We start from the raw sequence: 24898 nt of genomic DNA, 5'->3' as shown, positions 1-24898 counted from the left end.
ACCTCCATATACACATGAGTCTACAGTACACAATTTCAGTGTTCAGTTTATCTTAAAAAAAACTGCATATTGGGAATTAGTCCTGTGGCCCTCCTATATAACCTGTTCAAAGCTTCTTAATCATTCTCCATTGAAGGAGGTCAGAGCTGGATACGTTGTTCTCAGTAAGGCCTGACCAAGACTTTCTGCAGAGCCAAAATACCATGTCTCATATTATATTCATTTGTACTACGAATACATCCTAGCATCCTGATTGCTCTCTGTTTCACTGCATTGCTATGTATCTTCAGGATTGCTTTCCAGAATCTGGAGTAGAACTTTGAATGTTAAGAATCAAAATTTTGTCAAGTAGCTTTCAGATACTACCATGGTTGACATGTCAAATGACTATTCAGCTTAGCAACTAGTCAACACCTTTAGAATTGGATAGTGGTGAGGAAATTGGCAAAATAAAAATATAAAATATGTAAAATTCAGTTTTCTTTCTTATTAGACTTGTTTAATTGCAGGTGCTTCTCTGATTGTAATCTGTTTTCCTGTCACAGAAAGACACGACATGTAAACATCTTGTTATTTATGGGCTACATGACTAAGTTTAACTTGGCTATTGTTACCCAGTGGTGTGAAGGTAACAGCCTCTACCAGCATTTACACGTGCAGGAAATAAAGCTGGAGATGTTTCAGCTCATTGACATTGCTCGCCAGACAGCCCAAGGAATGGAGTGAGTACAACTTGATATGATCAGCATTCTGCCATAGCAACAAATGCTTTCTGATCCTATTGTGTATCTTAAATCGAATGTTGTTCTGGTGTTATTTAGTTTCACATATAACTCTTCAGATGATTCTATTCTTACAACTACGTTTTTTTTTAGATATTCTGATATTTTCATCTTCTGTTGTGTTCATTTTGTGAAGCTGTGTAAATAAATCTGGTCTGAATAGAAACCAAAAGAACTGCGGATGCTGTAAATCAGGAACAAATACAAAGTTGCTGGAAAAGCTCAGCAGGTCTGGCAGCATCACTGCCACATAATTGAGTTCTGAGAAAGGGTCACCGGACCCGAAACGTTAACTCTGTTTTCTCCTCCACAGATGCTGCCAGACCTACTGAGCTTTTCCAGCAACTTTGTTTTTGTTCCTGGTCTGAATAGATGTCAAGCACTGAAAATGCCAAAGGCAACAGTTCTGCTTTAGGCCTAGCATTTGAACAACTATTTTAATATCAGTTATTCTCTTGTTGAAATAGGATATTTTATGTTGGAATCTTTAATGCCACATGGAGCTAAATCGTGGCTCAGCCGATAGTACTCTCACTACTGATTTAGACAGTTTCTAGATTTATGCCCAAATCAAGATACTTGCAAGTCAATATCCTGGCTATTATTTCAGTGCAATAGTGAGGGAGTGCTGTAATATTGCTGCTGCTATCTTTTGTATGAGAAGCCCTGCCCTTTCTCAGATAGGTGTTAAAAATCACGTAGCACTATTTCAAGCAAGCTCAGTGAAGATCATAGGTTATCTGTTGTTTGTGGGAATTTATTGTGTGCCCTTTGGTTGCTGGTTTCTTACATTAAATGCTTCAAATAACATTTCATTAGCTTCAAGCCACTGGGTTATCCTGACGTTGTAAAAGCTGCTACATAAACTTTTTTTTTTAGCTTCTGAAACATTAGTTGCATGAGAGTTTGCACCACTAATTTTACCAGTTATACCATGAGTGAATAAACTAGTATTGGAAGGTCTAAGGTACTGCTAGCAGGACCGATAAAGCAGAGATTGCAGCACAGTGATACACAGTGGGGAGTGACTGGCCCTGGGAGTCTTCAGCAATGATTCTGAATCCCATTAAGTCTCATGTCATTAGATCAAACACGGACAATGAAATCTGCCGATTGCCACCAACTGCTCTCCCTCAGTTGGTCCACCAGTGCTCCTCCGTTTTGATGATCACTTGGCAGAAGCACTGAGAGCAGCAAGGGCACAGAATGTACGCCTGATGGAGCCTGCATGTCTATCAATAGCAATGGTCTCCCTAATTTATTTATCAGTGTGCAGATCTCCGAAGTCTTTGCACAGCAGCGATTTCCAAAACTGGAAGTCAATGCATCAGCACGTCAATCAGTGTGCACAGAACCTCAGAGAGACAACACTGATCAACAGAGTGACTCAGTAGCACCACTATTGACTGAATTAGCTGAGTCCTAAAAGACATATGCCGGACTGAGCTTGCAGAAGAGGGTGAGAGAATCAATACCTACTTGTCTTTGTTCTGAACTATCTGCCTGTTGCAGCTGGAGGTGTCCATGATTGTATTGAGAGGAATGATCACAACAGCATCCATTTGGACACTGCGTCTCATCTTCACATTAGGAACATGCTGCACTGTGATGTGTAATATCGTCACCATGCTAAATGGGATAGATTCAGAACATATCCAGTAGCCTGAAGTGGGTATTCATGAGACACTGTGGGTCATCTGAAAAGGAAGAATTGGATTCCACCAGGACCTGCAATCTCAAGCTCACTGTGCCATTTTTATCAAGCCAGGAGAATAACTCTGGTTCAATGAAGTGTGCAGAAACAGATGCAACAACAGCACCTGGGTGGAACTGAAAATGAGGTGCCAACCTGCTGAAGCTTTAACTTTGGAACCCCATGAATGCAACAGATAGAGCTAAAAGTCCCCAGAGCCAACAAGTCAGATCAAAGACCTGTCATCCAAACATGAATCATGGTGAACTACTGAATAACTAACAGAAGGAAGAAGTTCCAAAACTATCCTCAACCTCAATTAAAACAAATGAATGTAGAAGACAAGGCAGACATGTTTGAAACATGTTTCAGCTGGACGTAGATGATCCACCTCCGTCCCTTCTAAAGTAATATCTAGAAAAGACTGAGCACAAAGTCAAAGGGCCTCAACAAAATACTGACCGTAATATTAAAGACTTATGCTCAGCAATTGACTTGGCTCAAGCCAACTGGCATTAATGAATTTGGAAAATTACTGTAGTATCTCCATAAAATGCAGAACAAATACAATCTGTCCATTTATCTCTCCCATCAGCCTACTCACAATCATCAGCAAAGTAATGTAAGGTGCCAACAACAGTGTCATCTGTTGGTACTTACTAAAACGTAACGTGTTTTCCAGAGCTCAGGTTGGTTCCACCTGAAATATTTGGCTCCAGTTCTTGTTACAGCCTCGGTTCAAAAAAGCTGAATTCCACAGGTGAAGTGAGAGACTGCCCTTGACATCATGACCGCAGAAGATTGAAGGAGAAAAGTCTCCACTGGCTGGAGTTATACCTGTAACAAAGGAAATATGGTTGTAGTTGCAGGCCAATTATTTCAGCTCCAGGACATCACTGCAGTAACTCCTCAGGGCAAAGTCTGTGGCACAATTAGTTTCTTTTATGATACTAGTTTTACTTTACCCAACTTCTTTAACAATAAATTTTCCTCTGTCATAAGTTCTGAAGTATGGATTTTGCTGATGACTGCCCAGTATTCAGTTCCATTTGCAATTGCTCTAATAATTAAGCAGTCTTTACTCGTATACTATAAAATCTTAATGACATCCAGGATTGGCCTCCTAAATGGCAAGTAACAGTTTGTACCCAACAAGAGTCAGGCAATAATCATCTCTAACATTAAAGTGTCCAACTGCCTTTCATTGGTATTCAATAGTATTACTGCATTGAATCACCCACCACTAATATCCTAGAGAACCACCATTGACTAGAAACCGAATCAGACCAGCCATTTAAATATCATGATGACAAGAGTACATCAGAGTCAGAGATAACACAGAATGGAGCTGGAGGAACACAGCAGGCCAAGCAGCATCAGAGGAGCAGGAAAGTTGACATTTCGGGTTGGGACCCTTCTTCAGAAATGGGGAGAGGAAAGGGAGCTCAGAAATAAATAGAGAAGGGTTAGGGCTGGAGAAGGTAGGTATGATGGTGATAGGTGAGTGCAGGAAGGGAGTGGTGGGGATTGGTAAGTAAGGTGGGAGGAGCAGATAGGTGGGAGAGAAGATGGACAGGTTGTGTCAGGTCAAGGAGGCGGGGATGAGAGGGAGGGTTGGTCATGGGATGAGGCCGGTGATGGGGAGATTTTGAAACTGGTAACATCAGCGTTTAGGCGATTGGGCTGTAGGCTCCCGAGGTGGAATATGAGGTGCTGCTCCTCCAGTTTACAAGAGGTGTCAATGTGACATTGGAAGAGGCCCAGGATGGACATGTCGCCCAGGGAGCGGGAGTGAGAGGCGGAGTTGAAGTGGTTTGCGACCGGAAGGTGTTGTCGTTTGTCATGAACAGAGCGCAGATGCTGCTCTACAAAGCAGTCTCCGAGCCCCCGCTTGGTCTTAGCGATGTAGAGGAGGCCACATTGGGATGCAGTAGACCATGTTGATGGATATGCAGGTGAATCCCTGTCTGATGTGGAAGGATTGTTTGGTGCCTTGAATGGAGGTAAGGGGTGAGATGTAGAGGCAGGTGTAGCACTTCCTGTGGTTGCAGGGAAAAGCGCCGGGGGTGGTGGGGCTAGTGGGGAGTGTGGAGCGGACAAGGGAGTGCGGAAAGAACGGTCCCTACAGAAGGCAGATAGCGGTTGGGAGGGAAATATCTCTTTGATTCTGGGGTCGGATTGTAGGTGCCGGAAGTGGCGGAGCATGAATCGTTGGATACAGAGGTTGGTGGGGTGATATGTGAGGACAAGAGGGATTCTGTCTTTATTTTTGTTGGTGGGAGGGGATGTGAGGGCAGATTTGTGGGAAACGCAAGAGATGCGGTTGAGAGCATTTTCAACCACCGAGGAATTAGGAGTAGGGGATCGCATTCTTGCAGGAAGGTGGGTGAGAGGTGGTGTAATCCAGGTAGCTGTGGGAGTCGGTGTGCTTGAAATAGATGTCAGTTTTGAGGCGGTTCTTACTATCTGCAGTTCTTATTATCTCTACATCAGAGTCAGGACGTTTTATAGCAATAAACTCATGTCCTGACTTCCTGCAGTACTGTGGGAATGTCTTGCTTTTCAGACAACAGAGGTTGAAGAAGATGGCCCGTTAGCAACTTCTCAAGGCAGTGAGGGATAAAAAATAAATCCTCACCTTGTGAGTGACACTTGCACCCCATGATGAATGAATTGACAAAAATGATGTCATGAATCCAAAGGAATTCTCTTTCTATTTACTTCAGGAGTGAGTTAATATTTATGATGGAACTTGGGTCCATTTATGTAGGTTCATTAGGTAAACATGCTGAACTTTTCAATGAAGCTTATGTGAGGCTTTTATAAAAGAGTAGCATTTATAGAATTAATGGAAACTATTTCCCAGATTGTAAAAAGGTATGACAATGGAAAGGAAATGACTACATCCTTGATGAGTTCAATTTTTGATTCTTTATATAAATAGATAATATGGATCAAGTGAGAAATGACAATGGTTTAAGAGAATGGAATTCTAGAGTCCTAAGCTGATGGACACAGGTATAGCATTATCCATATAAAGGTTCAGAGTCTGCATTCTGCTATTGTTGTACCTGCCTACTTTTTAATAACCTCTTTGTGTACAGTGCCTGGAACAGTGTTGTGCTGCACAATTTGCAAACCATGGTTCTAGATATTAGTTTCTGATACTGAAGATTTCATTGCTCAAGAAACAGAACAGGGTGCATAGATCCTGTTGTTCAATTGTATTGAAGTTGAATAAATGAAAACCACTGATCCAGTACAATGGCTAATTGTCTTTAGTGATAAGTAAATTGTTTATTTGAAAAAAATGTAACTGTAACACATAAGGCACTTGTAACTTGGTTAACTGCTGTTAATAGTACTCTTCTCACTGAAGGCTGTTCTGTAATATTAGGCAGGGACCCGTAGGTATCTGACTGTATTGGAGACCCATATTTTCAGAAGTTTCTGTCAAATTTGAAATTTAATGTGATTTCTCTTATTTTGTGTTCATTAATGGTAAGTTATTAGCTCAGATGAACCAGAGTTTGCAGTAGCTGCAAAAGAACAGAAGAACATTAGAAATAAGAGCAGTAGTAGGCCAATTAACCATTAGAGCCTCCACCATTCAATGAGATCATTGCTGATCTTCTATTTCAACCCCATTTTTCTGTACAACACCTGTGCCGCTTGATGTTTTTAATTTGTAGAAATCCAGTGATCTTTGTCTGGAATATGCTCGATGACTGAACCTCCACAGCCCTCTGGTGCAGAGAATTCCAAACATTCACAGCACTCTGAAGCTTTTCCCTTATTCTAAGATTGTGTCCCTTGGTTCTAGACCTCTTAGCTAGGGGTAGTATCTTCCCTGCATTTACTCTGGCAAGTCCTGTAAGAAATTTGCATGTTTGAATGAAATCATCCCTCAAACTTATAAACTCCAGAGAGTAAAAGCCCAGTCTACTTAATATTTCCTCGGAACAGTTCCTTCATCTGAAGAATTAATTTGATGAAACTTCATCGCATTCCCTTTATGGCAAGTATATCTTTATGATTAAAAAGTTTAAAATGGGAGAGTAGTGCACAAAGTTATGGTTCACTCTCTTGGGACCCCTAACAGGGGTACCTTTAACTTATGATAAAACAAGGAGTCCTGTGCTGTAATCTAATTACAGATCTGTTTTTGACAAATCCACCTTTAAATAAATGCAAATTAAACATCACATGAAAATCTTTTGTCTAAAAAGTCCTTTGAAAATTTCATGGTTTTTAACATTTTATCTGAAATTGCTTCAGGTGACAGCTTCATCACTATTATATAAAAGTAGCCTAGAAATTCCATGTAGTGAGTTGCTCTAGAATAACAGAATTGCTTAGGTGCAACAAGATGCCCCTTTGCCCACCAAGCCCACACCAACTCTCTGAAGACTAAACCCATTACCCTCACCCCTTCCCTGCAACCCTGTATGGGTTTTTTTTTTTACCATGGCTAATCCACCTAACCTGCATACTCTGGATGCTATGGGCAATTTAGCATCCACCTAACCTGCCCATCTTTAGACTGTGGGAGGAAACTGGACCACCTGCAGGAAACCCACACAGATACAGGGAGAATGTGCAAACTCCACACAGACAGTCAGCCAGGCTGGAACCAAATCAGGTCCCTGGCACTGTGAGCCAGCAGTGCGAACCACTGTGCAATCATGCCACCCTTCTTATGCACTACTTTTATATAAAGTGGAGTGTGGCCACAAGATATTTAAAATAGAAGTTCCTGGCTATTCAGTTTATTCTCATGTCTTTAAGAGCCTGCTCTGCATGTAATAGAAGCACTCTTCTGGGATGCATATATCTTTACATTGTTCTACCTGCAGATTGTAGTCTGGGGGAGCAGCGGCTAAGTAAGGAAAAAAAGTTGGTAGAGTCACTTGATTGCTAACTGTATTGGGGCTGGATCTATGGGCCCATTTTTAACTTATAATTTAATTCTGTGCCAAGCTATGAGAATATTTAACAGAGGAGAGGTTGTCAGAGAGAGCCAAGTAAGGCTAATGGCCAAGTAAAAGGAGAGAAGTTGCCTCATTTTTCAGAATCTGCCATGCAAACCCCTCTCTATGAAAGAGCAAAGGGGAAACAATAATGTCCCGTGTCCACAACAGTATACCTTTGAAGCAGGCCATTTATACTAGGTAAAATGAGGTCACCCCCTGGACTGAAGATCCCAAAAAGTACAGTGACAGATGCATGGAAAGTATTGCTTAATTTTCTTCACATATTTCTGTTGGAGACTGATGTAAAAAGGCAAAATCAACTTTGGTTTTAATTAAATCTATTTCCATGGAAAGAGAGAAACTGCATGAATAGCTGAAGAATCACAGCCTGAACATAATAGCCTGACTGTGTGGTTTGTTTCTTTTACAGTTATTTACATGCAAAGAATATTATCCACAGAGACATGAAATCGAATAATATCCTTTTTATTTGATATTTGACTTGTTGTTTATTTCTTTAGAGGAATTCAGTTGGATGATATACAGCAGAAATAAATGCCAGATTTTGATGAGTGCCAAACATGAGATTTTCCAGCATAACATAATGAAAAGTAATGGAATTCCCATCCCAGCCACACAAATCATTTTGCTTTACTTGCAGGTCAGGTTTGACTCTTGCTTCCTGTAGTGTGTAACATTCTCACCTAACTCATTGGTATGCACTCTTCTGAATACCCAACTGACGTCTAAGCTAACAAAGGGTGATGCAGATTCCAAGAGCCATATTAATTGATATGGGGTTATGGGCGATAACTAGGTTAGATTCTGAGTCCCCTGTGTTATTACTCAGAAATTTAGTGTAATTGGCATTCCTCTTTCAGCGGCCAGATTCCTGAATAGGCAGTTTCATGTTGATAGGCTATTTAAAATTCAATTACTGATCTTCTTAACACCTTTTATATGGCATAAGGCAGTCAGGGAAACAAAATTCACTTGATGGAAGAAAGTCCACAAACAGTGCATGAATTCTGGAACCAGCATTCATTTATACGGCTGTTTGATAATTTGTGTGACTATCCAGCATTCGATTCAAAGAGGGAACTTGGTCTGTACAATATAAACAAAATATGTAATTTCTCGGTGATTCCTAATGGGAACAGTCCTGGTTCACCTGGATGCATGGGATAAAATCTAGATAATATGTGGAACAATAACAATGCAGCATCTGGATAAGAAAATTATTGAATATTGTTAAATATTAGCCAGTTACATAAGACACATAATTATTCACAGTGGAGGTGAACCTGTATTCCTATAGGACTGCAGCGTTTAATTGTTACAAAGCATATGCAGCTTGAGGTTATTTCAAGTTCAATTGCTTATCAATGTGGAAAACTTGCAGGTCAGCATGTACTTACAAATTTCAGGCTACATGTCAGAAGAGCACATGCCTGATTGTCTTCTTTGTTTCTTTTTAAGCTGCCTGGTTGGTTCTTAATTAATTTTTAAGTTTGTTTTGAATCTGTAATAAAAATTGACATCCAAAGTATGATGGATATGTGCTAGGTGTTTTTGTTCTAATGCCTTTATTTATCTATATTTTTAAGACTTAAAAAAAATTCATGATTCTTATCTGTCACACTTCCTTCCACATCCTGTGGTGTTGATTACAGTAATGTAATTATTAAAGTCTGTTGCAACAATCAAGAAAGTTTATGAAATTATAAATTCAGCTGAACAAATCCCCAAATACGTTTTGAAATAATTTTCACCTGCCATTTGTCCTCCACTTTCATGAAGAGTTCAGAATGCAATTTTTATTTTCAGTGTATTCATTAGCAACTAAGGTGGTCACATGTTTTAGAGCTAATCAAAAGGGAGGAGGTATTGGGGGTCTTGAAAAACATTAAGGTAGACAAGTCCCCAGGGCCTGATGGGATATACCCCAGAATACTGAGAGAGGCAATGGAGGAAATTGCTGGGGCCTTGAGAGAAATCTTTGTATCCTCACTGGCTACGGGGAGGTCCCAGAGGATTGGGGAATAGCCACTGTTGTTCCTTTGTTTAAGAAGGGTGGAGGGATAATCCAGCTAATTACAGGCCAGTGAGCATTACGTCAGTGGTAGGGAAATAATTGGAGAGGAATCTTCGAGACAGGATTTACTCCAACTTGGAAATAATTGGGCGTGTTAGCGAGAGGCAACATGGTTTTGTGAAGGGGAGATCATGTCTCACTAACTTGATTAAGTTTTTTGAGGAAGTGACGAAAATAATCGATGAGGGTAGGGCAGTGGATGTTGTCTACATGGACTTCAGTAAGGCTTTTGACAAGGTCCCTTATGGCAGATTGATACAGAAGGTAAAGTTGTACGGGGTTAGAGGTGAGCTTACAAGATGGATATAAAACTGGCTTCGTCATAGAAGACAGAGGGTAGCAGTGGAAGGGTGTTTTCTGAATGGAGGGCTCTGACTAGTGGCATTCCTCAGGGATCAGTGTTGGAACCTTTGCTATTTGTAATATATATAAATGATTTGGAGGAAATGTAACTGGTTTGACTAGTAAATTTGCGGATGACACAAAGGTTGGTGGAATTGCGGATAGAGATGAGGACCGCTAGAGGATACAGCAGGATATAGATCGGTTGGTGACTTGGGCAGAGAGATGGCAGATGGAGTTTAATCTGGAAAAATGTGAGGTAGTGCATTTCGGAAGGTCTAATCCGGATGGAAAATATACGGTAAATGGCAGAACCCTTAAGAGTACTGATAGGCAGAGGGATCTGGTTGTACAGGTACACAGGTCACTGACAGTGGCAATGTAGGTGGAAAAGGTAGTCAACAAGGCATATGGCATGCTTGCCTTCATTGGCCAGGGCATTGAGTTTAAAAATTAGCAGGTAATGTTGCAGCTTTATAGAGCCTTAGTTAGGCTGCATTTGGAATATTGTGTTCAATTCTGGTCGCCACACTACCAGAAGGATGTAGTGGCTTTGGAGAGCGTACAGAAAAGATTTACCAGGATGGAGGGCATCAGCTATGAGGAGAGGTTGGAGAAACTTGGGTTGTTCTCACTGGAATGATGGAGGTTCAGGGGCGAACTGATAGAGGTCTACAAGATTATGAAGGGCATGGACAGAATGGACAGTCAGAAGCTTTTTCCCAGGGTGGAAGAGTCAGTTACTAGGGGGCATAATGTGCGAGGGGCAATGTTTAAAGGTGATCTACGAGGCAAGTTTTTTACACAGAGTGGTGGGTGCCTGGAACTCGCTGCTGGGGGAGGTAGTGGAAGCAGATATGATAGTGACTTTTAAAGGGCATCTTGACAAATACATGAATAGGAGAGGAATAGAGGGATACGAGCCCTGGAAGGGTAGGGGGTTTTAGTTGTGATGGGCAGCATATCAGTGCAGGCTTGGGGGGGCCAAAGGGCCTGTTCCTGCGCTGTGATTTTCTTTGTTCTTTGTTCTTTAATACATAGGTTGGCTGAAGTTGTAATTTGATCTTTTGCAGCTTCCTTTAATGACAAGCACAGAGTTAATCATGGAAGAAAGGCATGTATACTGTACCTCTGGGTTTCTGAGGTACTGTAGATGAATGAGAGAATCATTAAACCATGGAATAGTACACCACATAGGTGGCTATTCGGGATGCCAATAAAGTCTGTGCCAAGTCTTTCAAGTGACAATCTATTTATTTCCAATCTTGACTATTTCATGTGATCCCTGCAATTTTTTTTTCTCCTTCATGAACTTACCCACTGTCTTTTGAAAGCTACCGTTGAATCTGCCCCCAGCATCCTGTTGAGCATTGCATTCCAAATCCTGCCCATTTGTTGTTTTTAAAAGTTTTTCCACGTTTTTTTTGCCAATCATGTTAAATCTGTGTCTTCTGGTTATCAACTCTTTAGCCACTGAAAAGTTTCTCTTTATCATCATCTTAAATACTCCTGCCAAATTTTCCATTAGTCACCGCTAACCTGAGGTGAACAACCCCAGCTCTGCGTACCTGCCTATCTAGTTACCTGTGATCCTCAACCCCCTAACTTTTCCAGTAAATCTCTTCTGATTGATTGATTGATCTCTACCCTCTCCAAAGCCTTCAGGACCTTTCCAAAGTGTGGTGGCTGGAACTGTACACAGTTGTCCATCTGGAGCTGAATTACATCCCCATTGTGTCTTATATTCGGTAGTATTCTGCTTATATAAAGTAAGGCATCTCCTAACTTAGAGTAAAAAATCAAGAGAATCCGCCCCCAGAAATTCATCCTACCTACATGCTTCTGTGAAGGTATGTGAAAGTTATAAATGATGGTCTCTTTATGATGAACCAGGACATGCTCCAGCAATGATAGGATTGCTTCACATACTTAAAAGCTGGTCTTAACGGGAGGCGATGGCCTAGTGACGTTGTTGTTAGTTTATTAACTCAGATAATGATCTAGGGAACTGGATTCGAATCCCACCAGTTGTCCAGAGTTGGAGAGTAATGGTGTCTCTACCTTTAGACCAGGAGGTTTGGGTTTATGTCCTGCCTGTCCAAAGATGTATAACAACGTCTCTGAACAGGTTGATTAGGAAATATCAAAGGGCTGGTCTTTCCATTTAGAGAGAAGTGAGCGTCGTGGTGGCTGAAGTGCATTGTTTCCCCTTGCAATTCCATTCCTTCCCTCATTTCCTACCTGTCCCTTTTGATTTGTTGTGCGGCCCTGGTTGGAAGTGCTTGTAAGTTGTTCATTGTTTACTCTGTCAAACGAACAATTTGATGGCCGGTGTCCAAAAATAGGGCTAAAGCTCTGCAAGAGGGACAGTGGAATAGTGGAAATGTATGGCTTGTAATTTGCTATTAAATAATCAAACTGGTAATTTGGCAGTGGGTTTGCAAAACAAAAGGGCTGGTCTTCTGGGCCTGAGGCCTGGGTGTGTAAGAGCATAAGAACTGGGAGCAGGAATAGGCGATTCAGCCCTTCGAACCTGTTCCGCTATTGAGCATGATCATGACTGAACTCATCTTGGCCTCAACTCCACTTTCCTGCCGGCTTCCTATGACCCTTCAACCTGTTACTAATTGAAAATCTGACCATCTCCTTAAATTTATTCAGTGTCTTGGCATCCACCGCACTGAGAGAGGTAATTTCTTCTCATCTCTAATTTAAATCTGCAACGTCTTATCCTAAAACTGTGACCTCTCATTCTAGATTGTCCACGTGAGGAAATATCCTTTGTATGTCAAGTAGCGATTGATCTACTTTGTCAATCCCTTTTAGCATCTTAAATACCTCAATGATCTTCTCTCATCTTCTAACCTTCATAAGACAAACCCTTCACCTCTGGAATCAATCTAGTGAATGTCCTCTGAGCTTCCTCCAGTGCAGCTACATCCCTCCTCAAGTAAAGGGACCAAAACTGTATGCAATTCACCAGATACTTTCTCCCTAATGCCTTGTACAATTGCAGCAACACTTCCCCCTATTTTTATACCCTATTCCTTTAGCAAATCATGTGCCACCTGCTCCATTGGTGTGTCATAATATGTCTGAACAGGTTGACTAAAAACATTTAAAATTGGTAGGTCAATTAGTATAGAGAAGAAAAGGAAGTTGGTTAGTGGAGAGAGTAGACTGGAGTTTGTATTGATCTATGAAATGAGAGTAAAGTTGTGACTGACTCTTGTTTTGATAAATGGATGACTAACATTTTAAAATTTCCATTTAGAAATTGTAAATTCACATTAAATAACAAGAACAACGATGCAAATCCAGCATGGTATAATTGCAGCTTCCAGCCAGTAATAGGAATGCATTGCCTCCAAAGTGGCAAACTGTAAGTCCAGCTTCCCAAGTTGACAGCCATTTTTCAATCTAGATATGCACCAGGAATTTACAATAGAAAGTTAATGAGAAATGTGTGCATCTTAAACCTATTAATGTATTATGGACATACAGACAGTTATTGTTTGCTTCAAGAGGGGCAGGTGTTTATTTGGGTTGTACAATCATCCTATAACCTTATTAACTCAATAGCTCTTGTATGCATATGACTAATTTTTAGATGTAAAACGATTTCAAATTTTTTTTTTGTTTTTGCTGTTCAGTCTCCTGCCCATCTCTGCCACAGTGAGTAGCTCTAAATTCGTTATTGAAGAAATATAACCACTGTATACTCAGAATGAAAACCAAATATAGTGTTGTTACAAAGAGCTTTGCAAAATATTTCAGGCAACTAGCAGCAATATATCTGGATGATTCAGCTTTTTATTACGTGGATGCTTGAAAATTAACAGTTTAGCCTCTGATTTAGTCCATCAATTCAAGATGGGGGACAGATGTTAATTGATGGCTAACTAAAATTTAAACTAGACTAGATGTGTTTCTCAATGTTACACAGCTAATTAGCCAGACAAGGAAATTAGTGTGGTTTTCTGTTGACCCATTGACATTCTTTATTAGGTAAGAATATTAACAAATAAACAAGTCCTGTGGTAGTATCCCTACCCCTCAGCAAGGAGGCCTGATTTCAATTCCCATCTGTTTCAGAGCTGTATAATAACATCGCTGAATAGATGGATAGAAAATATCTATCTTACCTCTTGGCCCGAATGTCCAAGTTCAAGTCCCAACTGCCCTAGAGATGTGTCATAATATGCCTGAACAGGTTAATTGAAAATAATTATAAACAAACGAAGTCAATTTTCTCAGACACTTGGTAATCTTATAACTACCTTAGATTACTCAGTGCCCTTATTGGGTGTGTTTGTCACCTTGTCATGGATTCTTGTATTGTTATTACAATAATGTAGCAAAACACATAATGATTTTTAATTATCATCTTTTTAATAGCTAGATCTTTTTTACACTTCAGAAAAATTTCTGAAGATTGTTTTTTGTGTGAGATCTGTTCTGTCTTAGATAGGCACACAGAGCCTTAATTTCTACCAATACTTATGGAGCCATACCATTTTTTGGATGTCTATAAAACAGTGAATTAGTGAAGGATAAACAACAAATCCACTACCTCATATTCAAAAAAGTATGATTACCTTTTGGGGAAAAATTACTTCTGCTGTGAAGTAAAAAAAGGAAGTTAACTAAAGCTTAACCAGTTCTTAATATTTGGACAGAAGTGACTGGAAACTGTTTTGTTTTACCGGCAGTACACTACTGCTATCGACAGAAGTTCTCCTTAACAGAAGCTCAGACATCTTTCTTCATGAAGGCCTCACCGTGAAGATTGGAGATTTTGGCTTAGCAACTGTGAAATCTCGATGGAGTGGGTCTCAACAAGTAGGGCAGCCAACAGGTTCCATTCTTTGGATGGTGAGGATGTGCACACTTCCTTAAGGATGTTGAGTGTTTAGAAAGCTGTTTTAATTGTACACTTTGAGATAAATATTAAAATTGTGGTTTTGTTCAATAGGGTTCATTCTTATCCAGAGACCATATTGAACAGATCCATAACCTGAGATTTGTAAGTCTTTTCATTCAGAAAATGAAAGACCACATCTGTGTCCAACATTGATTATTAAACAAGGGAAGTTGTGAGGTTCCAGCGTTGTTTTTTTATATAATATATAAGCATTAAATGTTCTATTCGTGATCTTAACGGCAATTTCTGAACCACAGTCAAACAACTAGTTTCCAAACTTGAAGTTCCAGTTAGGAAAGGACTGAATAGGCAAGAAATTGGAATCTCTGCCACCTGGCCTTAAGTACAGCATTGATCAGAATGCCCACTGTTAATTTGGTATTTTCATGTACACTACTATATTTTGACTGTGACTAGTAAGCATTCAGTGTTAAACTAGGTTTCTATCTTATCTGAAGGGCACTAGACTTTTTTTTTTTTTAAATACTTTTAATTAGAATTCTGTTTCTAAATTGAATTATAAATTGACAATACTGTTGAAATCTTTGGAAAAATCATTATAGTTGGAGGCATGACTATGTTGTCATAATATTAACAGACATGTAATTTCTTTCTAATCAGAATAATCTTTTTGTGCCTAGTCTCGATGAGTTATTTACAATCCTGTATTGTGAACAGGCAGGTTTTGCCTCTCAATATTCAAAGATGCAGCCCTCCTACGCCAGGATCTGGATGCTGGTTAATGCTACACAAAAAATGACAAATGTATCTGAGAGTGACTACTTTTTGTAAATTGGAACAAATGAAAACAGTTGAACGGAAAAAAAACTCTTTGAAACCTTCCCTGTTAGATTTTTCTTTCTCTCAACAACTATGTTCTTTCAAGTAGAATATTGCAGCTTGTAGACATCTTGAAACATCTTTATATCATATTTATATTTATCATACTTTTCCTTCTAACAATAAAATATTCCAATTTGATGGGAAATATAAGGAAGCTATTATTTTCTTAGAAAGCTTAAGCAAAAATTAAATGTGATGGAGAAATCTAGAGATTTGGAATGCAGATACATTCTTTGTTAAAAGTGGCATTACAAATTGATAAGACCATAAATGTACTTGTTTTCATTTCTGGAGGAAGAAGGATAGAGGGCTTGTTACATTTAAATAGAACCTTGATTTTGATCGCAGTTTGAACAATGCTGCGTAGATCTGGACCTCCAAATTTTGAAAGGGATACTTTTAGCATTGGAGAAAGTGCAGAAAAGACTTGTACTGTAAAATATTATAATTGAGAATTAAAACTATAAAAATTAAAGAATGAATAGATCTAATGAGGTCTGATGACCTATCTTCAAAATTTATGAAGTGGTTTACACAGCATGCTGAGAATGTGGAACTGTTTGCCACATGGATGAGAAACGTAGCTTTGCCACATTTAAGGGGAATCTTCATGCATTCTTTACAAATGTTGCTTGGTGTAGTCAACACTAGGTGTTTTTTCAGTGATGTGAAAAGTTAATCTTGGCTTGTTTTGTGTGTGTGAACACATGTGTTGGCATGGGGAGAAAGGATAAATATTCATTCCTAAGGTCAAAAAGCATGAATTAGATTGAGAGTATATTATTTCAACTGCTGGCTCTCTTTTGTGAAGACTTCAACAATCCTTTTGGTCTGTTCTGATTAGCCTTTTCTAGGCAAGATTGGCTGAATTCTTCCTGTAGACTGACAATTCCTAGCTAACTGCTCAGATTCGGCAGGTCACAAATAATGTTAAATCTTTGTTAATGTCTCCCATTTTAATTTCTTCCTTCCTTTCTTCTAAATATTTCAACTCTAATGATGTAGTTCAACAACTGGTCATCTTCAATTTCATAATTTCTTTTACATAGTTTGACTGAAAGAATATTTTCTAAGGTTTACATTTTCTGAAATGTATGAAACTCTTGAGTTCAGTCCCTCCACTGGGCAGTATAACCTATTCTATGGAACTTTTGCAGGCACCCGAGGTCATCCGAATGGAGGAAGTTAATCCATATAGTTTTCAATCTGATGTCTATTCATATGGCATTGTACTATTTGAACTAATGACCGGAGAGCTGCCCTACTCCCATATAAACAATCGAGATCAGGTAAGAAGGAAGTATTTTCTAGCATACAACTCTTTAAATGCAAATAGGTACTTTGGTGTTCACCTCCGCCTTTGCCATGACTGTTTTCATCTGCTTTCCCTGTCACATACTACTGCAGACTAGTGACCTATTCTGCATCTCTGATTATGGTGCTGTGTAACTAGTGGGTGTCCAGTCTTGGCTTTTAGTTATTATTCTTTATCCCCTTCTCTTCAAATCCCAGTAACAAAATTTCTCCTTATGATGACTTAAAGTGAGATTTTGCAGGGGTGTGTAGCAGCAATGAACCGCAGTTTGTGGTGCATATGCCATGGATCTTGTTTAATTGTGTTGGGAGTGTACAGTTTAAAGAGGCCAAAAGCCTAAAAGGTTGCATGGGAACATCATTGCTGAGCCTGGCGCTGTTAATACTTGTATATTTTCCACTAGGAGTACCCAAATAAAGATCAAAACCATTTGTTTAGGTGGCTTCTGCTCTGGGACATTGAAACCAATTATGGAATTCCAGTTGGTGTGCTGACGGAAGTTACCTAACTCAGCAGAGAGTTAGAAATTATCATTGGAATTTACCAATCTGTATAATTTGGTACAACAGCTGGCAATTCACCAACTGGAAATCTTTATGCTTTATCACTTTTCTTGCAAAAATTTAATTTTAATTTCAACGCAACAAAATAATGAACTATTTTGATGCCTTTCCAAATTTAAATTTATATTGGTAGCAGCCATGCCTTTGAATTATTGCTCAATATTCAGAGGTTGACATTTCTTAGGAGGTGGAACTTATATCCTTAATCACAGTATATGACCAGCCACTGGGCTGTTAAGTGCCTGAATAGAAGAAGATATGGCAGACCTACCCAAAATGAGGTGATGCAGTCTCTTGCTTGCTCTCCAGCAGGTGGCTACGATACAAGATTTCTCCTAGTGTTTCTGGTTGCTACGACCTGAAACTTTAATTCTGTTTCACTCTCCACTTCTGCAAAACCTACTATTTTCAGGACTTTTTTTTTGCTTTATTTTCAGCACTTTGTTTTTGCGACTAAGCATTTTCCTTACATTTTTTGATAACCATATTTCACATTCTTTCATCCATTGGTTAAACACCATTTTAATATTAGGAACAAAAACAGAGGTTGCTGGAAAAGCTCAGCAGGTCTGGCAGCATCTGTGAAGGGTAATCAGAGTTACTGTTTTGGGCCGGTGACTCTTCGTCTGAACCAAAATGTTAACTCTGATTTCTTTTCACAGATCCTGCCAGACCTGCTGAGCTTTTCCAGAAACTTCTGTTATTGCTGCTGATTTACAGCATCCACAGTTTTTGGATTTTACCATTTTAATACTTGTATTTACCTTTGTTTTCGTATGATTAGATTATTTTTATGGTGGGACGAGGATTTTTAACGCCTGATCTCAGTAAACTCTACAAAAATTGCCCCAAAACAATGAAGAGACTTGTAGCAAACTGTTTGAACAGAAATAAGGATGATCGACCCCTCTTTCCTCAGGTAAGATTAAAGATATGGAGAGCATCTGCTGCTTTGCTGATGATTAACTAAAGAAATAAGATGTGCCTCATTTTTCTATTTTTATATTGGTTATAGAGGCATCTAGACAGTTTTATGAACTGATCTTGTGTGTGCTTTTCCTCTTGAGTAAACTAAATTCTAAAACTAAATCAGTAGAGCACAAGTAAGGAATTATATACAACTTGTACTTTGGTGAAATCTTGAGAATTTTGTGCTGTTCTGATCATTCAAACACAAGTGAATTATTTGAACGGTACCCAGTTTCTGGGTTAATCATAGAATCTTGGACTGAATGAGCAATATGAAATGTAATCTCTTTGAATGAAGACAGATGAGAGAAGTGTTATAAAATATTGGTGATTAAATGGTGTAGAAAAGATGAATGCAGAGCTTTACTTCAAAATAAGCCAAGATAATTGAACAAGATTACATAGGTGAAGAGTAAATTCGACACTAATATCAGAACTAACGTTAAATAGATTTCCAGAAAGAGTCGGAGTTATTCAACCAAAAAAGAAATTCACAATTCACAAATTGACACAATTATTTAATAGCATTAAATTAAGATGCATCAACTTAACTGTATGTGATAGCATTATGAGAAAAATTGAGCACTCTTCTGACTTTTCTCCTTGGTGTGTGAAGACCTTTCGTGAAACCAGCACCCTTTGAAGAACTGAAAGATGCTGGAAATCAGAAACAAAATAGAAATTGCTGGAAAAGCTGAACAGGTTTGGCAGCACCTGTGGAGAGAAAATAGGGCTAACATTTCAAGTACTTCTTCAGAACAGGTTTCGAAATGGACTTGAAATGTTAACTCTGTTTTCTCTTCACAGATACTGGCAGACCTGCTGTGTTTCTCCAGCAATTTTTGTATTTCTTTGTTTCAGATCTCCAGCATCTGTAATTCTTAGTTTTATTAAAGGAGTTACTTAAGTTGTAATTGGAAGAAATACAGGTTTTTTTTGATAAATGAACTAAAGTAAGCTGAATGTCTGTATTATCTATTTATTTTATGATTAGGAAATCATTTAAGCAGGCCTCATTGCATTGAAATATCCAGTAGGAGTTAGATATGTGAAACATCATAGCATGTTGAAAACAAATTATAGAAGCTTGCATATCAATTGCTGGGAAAATGACTAAAATCACTCGAGACATGTTCCATTTTTTTGCTCTTATTCCTCCTCTCACTCTCAATTGGAGAAGTTTTATTTATAGGAAAAACAACTGTATTTATACAGTCCCTTTAAAATAATGAAACATTCCCAGTTGTTTCAGGGATTCATTATGAAACTGAATATGCCATGAGGAGATAATTTAGGTTGGATATCCAAATGCTTTGTCAAAGAGGTAGGTTTTAAAGAGTATCTTAAAGGAGGAAAGCAAGGTAATGAAGGTGGTGTATGGAGGGAATGTCTAAGCAACTGAAGGCAAGACCGCCAATGGTTGGGAACATACAATTAATGAAAATTACAGGAAGACAGATGTCTTAGGTGGTTGTGAAAGACAAGATAAAGATGTTTGAAAATCATATCAGAATTTCAAAATCAAGTTGTTGTTTGATCTGGAGCCATTGCAGATCAATGAGCACAGGGTAATGAGGGAACAGAACTTGATGTGAGTTAACTCATGGACAGCAGTTTTGGATATTCTCAAATTTATGGAGGATAGAATATGGGAGACCAGGCAGGATTATTTTGGGAAAATGGAGTCTGGACATGGGCATGGATGAGAACATCAGCAACGGATGAGCTGAGACAGGGTGAAGTAGGGTGATGTTCTAAAAGTCAAAATAGCAGTCTTAGTGCTGAGGCCAAAATGAGCTCAGGACCTCATCTACCAGGCAAAAATGACACTGAGGTTGCTAACAACGAACTTAATTTCAAACTGTTACCATGGAGAGGGACAGAGTTGATTTCAATGAATGGCGTTTGGAATGGGGACTGAAAACAATGGTTTCATTCTTCCCAATATTTAATTGGAGAAAATTTGTACTTAGTACAAATGTCAGATAAGTAGCCTAATAATTTAGTGTAATTTGGAATTGAGAGAAGTGTTAATGAGGTAGAGCAGGTTAATGATGCAACCCTTGATGATATGTAGATGAGAAATAGGAGGGGGCCAAGGATAGATCCTCATCGACACCAAACGTAATGTTAGGGGAGCAGGAAAGGAAGCCTAATGATTCTCAGGCTGAGGTGAAACAGATAAGAATGGAACCACATGACACAGTTCCATCTAACTGGATGAGGAGAATAGAGAGGCGTTGGGAGGAGGACGGTGTGATCAATTCAGTCAAAGGTTGCGAAGGATGAGGCAAAGTTTACTATTGTCACAGTCACATAGGATGTCACTTTTGACTTTGAGAGCTGCTTCAGTACTCTGACTTCTTTTTGCAGAATGATGATTACTGCTGCCTTTAAAAATCGGTACTCGGTTCTTTCTCCCTTTTTAGATCAGAAAGTGCTGAGAAACTCAACTGGTCAGGCAGCCTCTGTACAATGAGAAACAAAGTTAACCTTTCAAGTCCAATGACTTCTTTGGAACTGTTCTGAAGAAAATTCATTGGACTCAAAAAGCTAACTTTGTTTCTGCCTCTGAAAGATGCTGCCAGACCTGCAGAGTTTTTCTAGCACTTCCTATTTTTATTTCAGATCTCCAACATCTGCAACACCTAGCTTTTTTTTATCCATCTCTCTTTCTTGTATGAAGTGCTATCATGAAATGATTACATTTATTGCTTTGGTATTTTGTGAACAAATTGAATTGGGGACCTCCATGAGTTGAATTTAATTTTAGACAATACTTTTGGGTATTACATTATTGGTTCAATGTGCTGTAAACTTTACATGTAAGCAACATTTTGATTTTAGCTTTGACTTTACATGTTAGGGATGAGGCTCACTCTGAGCTTTGCTGGGGATGAGTATAAATTAGCCTTAGGGCACAAGGATCCTGTTTCCGCCAGTAAATTACATTCCCACTGGTAGGCTTGAGTGATTGACTCTGAAGGCTTAGGTTTCACCTTATATGATCCCTTTGTATTCTGCATCCAGAATTCCATACATGCAGGAGATGATTAATAACACCAGGATTGAATAATAATTGGATTACAAAAGAAAACAGCATTTCTAATCAAGTTAATTAGACAAAGGATTCCTGCAGCATTCAGATATCACAAAAACTTTCTTAAAAATAATTATTGCGAAAAATCTGATTAAATCCTACTGTGAGGATTTAGCTAAAATGAGTAATAGTTTCTAACCATGATTTTACTTGAATTTACATATTTGTAATTTAAATTAGATAAATTACATTTATTCAACTTGTTTAAGAATGCCATTGTTTGATTTTTCTTTTTAAATTAATCTTTTTCTTTCTGAAAATATTACAGATTTTATCTTCTGTTGAACTATTGCAACATTCATTACCCAAAATCCACCGTAGTGCCTCTGAACCCTCTCTACATAGAGCTGCACACACTGAAGACTTGAATCCATTAACCTTAACCTCAGCAAGAGTGGTAGCTTGCTAACTGATCTCGAGCTGAGAGCAATGGAGAAAGCTGTGTGGTTCTATTTCTTTGGGTCGTATATGCAGTATCCATTCACTTGTAATCAATCCTGAAAACTGGTATTGTTCAGGTTAACAATACTAACTAGTAAGGTAAAAGTGCATCCACGTCATTCAATGTGTGGATTCTTGATAAACGTCATGAAGCCTTTTCCAGAGATGGACAAACTGACTTGTACATCATGGATTCTTGTGTGCAGCCATTTTATGCCCATTACTATGCTCATCAACAAACTTCAGACTGTAAGCTGGATCAAGGTGGCTGAATTGGAAACAACCATATTACAGCATAGCCCATGATGATTTAAACACCAAACAACTTGATTATTAAAGAAGACACTTATAAAGCAAATATTCACTGCTTTTATATTGACTTAGCAAATCTGAGAACTACGGGTGGACTAATGCGGTAAACCGTGAGTCGGTATGATGCAACAAGTGTGTTGAAGTTGTTATAAATAATTGGGAGGATTTTGTTTTACTTTGGTTTGGGATTTTTTTTTGCTATTGAGTGGGGATAATGTGGTATTCCATTGGATACCTGTAGAGTTGTTGTCAGTCCCATGTGTTTTAATAAAATAAGTTAATTTGAATTTTATTCAGAACTATAAGCAGTTCTTTTCATCCATCCAGAATTTCAGAGCATTCAATCATTGAAAAATGGGATTGCATTATTTGGCAGTATTGAAATGCCAAAAGACTAAGGATGTACATTAATTACTGTGGAGGAACAACATAAAAATATCCAATAGGAAACTAGAGATTGCTATGACCAACTGCGCCTTTTTAATGTATTCCCATTTTGTGCAATTGTGGTTTAGCCAGTAGGGCAAGCGGGTCCAAACATGTCTGTTCTTCCATGGTATAACCTTTGTTTTTATAACACATCATGCTAAATTTACCAAGTTATTTCAGTGATTCTTTCAGTGTCAATTTTATTTCCTTCACCCTCCCCACCGACCCCAACAAGCTATTAACCTTTTGATGGAGCAGAGCTCAATGGTTATCAATATCAGTCAAGAAGAACTTTAAAATAATAAATGGCTGAGAGCTGAGTCTGAAATAATAGTAAACATTACAGTTTAAATTTACAGTACCCATAAATAATTCTTACAAAAATGTCTACCTTCTAGTTGATAACAGAAAGGATGACACAACAAGGTTGCACATTTTAAATTGTAACAAAACAGTAGAAGCACCATTGACTAAACACCATTTTTGTAGTCCTCTTATTCTTCAAACTATGGAACAGAATTTTCCTCTTTGTACTTCTATCACGCCCAAAACTACTACTTTATTGGTATGTATTGCACTGTCTTTTTAAGCAGACAGTCAGAATGATTCTTGACTCCTGAGGGTTTTTTCTTTTCTCAGCTCATTGATTTTTTTTTAATTTCAGAATTGTCTTTATGTTGAGAATATTGCTGGAGATTCTGTCTTTCGTGCTAGCTAACAAATCTTCCATTTGCTTTTATTCCTCACAAATTTGACACTTCTTTTCAATTTGAGTCCGAACTTCCACCCATGTTCTTGTTCAGTGACCCCATAGGGACTTCAAGCCTCCATCATGAAGAACCTCTAGTTGCTGTCTCCCGTATTCAGGCAAATTAATTTTGATATTTTCAGGAAGACTATAACCTGATCTGAAAATTGCTTCCTCTACACCCTTCCCCTCTCAAAATCCATCTTCATTGCAATGTGAATCACATGGGCCTTGCATCAATTACTTGTTCCTTAGACCCCAGCCCTATGCTATCCTAGAATCAAATGGAGTGTCTAAAGCATAACCATTTACAGTCTGACATTCTCAACATGTTCCTGGGCCTTTGGCAGCTATAGGGTACCCAATGTAAGCATAGATGTCACTGCCATTGTCTCTAAGTAAGAAATCTTGCACCTTCTTCCCAGAAAAGCAACCAGAACCATAGAATCATAGTAGTCTAAAGCACAGAGAAGGGGCTTTTGTCCCATCAAGGGTGTGCCAGATGAAAACAACCGCCTAACTATTCTCATCCCAACATTTGTCCATAGCCTTAGCCTATTGCCTTATATACCTTCTTTAACAGCCAACTCATTTAGGCCAGACATAGTTCAGAACAGATTACATGACTAACTTTTATTTTTATTCTAAAGACAGTTCCCATCTGTCACAGTTTTGCCTACTTGCTTAATGACAGTTGTTTACGAAAGCTAATAGTACTTTCACCTTCAAGTCAGAAGACTGAGAAAGACTGGAGCACTAAACTAAAGGCAGACACTCCAGTACTATACTGAAGAAATTATGCTGTCTTTTGGATGAAACATTAAACTGAGGCCTGGCTGTCCATCAGAGTGTATGGGAAATCTAATGATACTGTTTCAAACAGCAGGAGACTGAGGCTCAGTATTCTGACCAATATTTACACTTTAGCATCACAGAACCAGATGATCAGGTCATTATCACACTGCTGTATTCAAATTAACTATCATATTTCCTAAATTACAATAGCTGTGAAACACTTTGGGATGCCCAATTGTTGTTCCAAATGGAAGGAAACAAAGGGTGATTTCACCTTTATCTGTAAAAAGCTGTGAAAATTCAATTAGGGGAGCAACCAATGGAAAAGTCACCCCTATGTGTAGGAGGGATACAAGAAAGCGAATCTGCGAAGAGTTACTTTTTGATTCACAGATTCTGTCTCTCTTCTCGTACCACCCTTCCAGATCAGCAAGGATGGGAAATCCAGGGCCCAACAAGACCAGGGCTCATTCTAGGCTGAGATAGTAGGAACTGCAGATGCTGGAGAATCTGAGATAACAAGGTGTAGAGCTGGATGAACACAGCAGGCCAAGCAGCATCAGAGGAGCAGGAA

At 38.8% G+C, this 24898-nt stretch overlaps 1 protein-coding gene across 4 annotated transcripts in view; it reads left to right on the top strand.

Annotated features, from left to right (window-relative positions):
• raf1b (Raf-1 proto-oncogene, serine/threonine kinase b) overlaps positions 1-22644 on the top strand; it is an 88338-nt gene extending 65694 nt beyond the window's left edge. For all 4 annotated transcript variants that reach the window (XM_048606359.1, XM_048606360.1, XM_020510866.2 and 1 more), the window contains 6 exons: positions 546-722; positions 7879-7925; positions 14642-14760; positions 16810-16941; positions 18315-18449; positions 21868-22644. In XM_048606359.1, coding sequence (XP_048462316.1) covers positions 546-722; positions 7879-7925; positions 14642-14760; positions 16810-16941; positions 18315-18449; positions 21868-22008 — 751 coding nt within the window. In that variant the 3' untranslated portion in view covers positions 22009-22644. The remainder of the gene's footprint in view (positions 1-545; positions 723-7878; positions 7926-14641; positions 14761-16809; positions 16942-18314; positions 18450-21867) is intronic.
• The last annotated feature ends 2254 nt before the right edge of the window (positions 22645-24898 follow it).

This window comes from Rhincodon typus, chromosome 16, assembly GCF_021869965.1.
Source record: "Rhincodon typus isolate 14 chromosome 16, sRhiTyp1.1, whole genome shotgun sequence".
Lineage (NCBI taxonomy): Eukaryota > Metazoa > Chordata > Chondrichthyes > Orectolobiformes > Rhincodontidae > Rhincodon > Rhincodon typus.
This window is presented reverse-complemented; position numbering and strand designations above follow the sequence as displayed.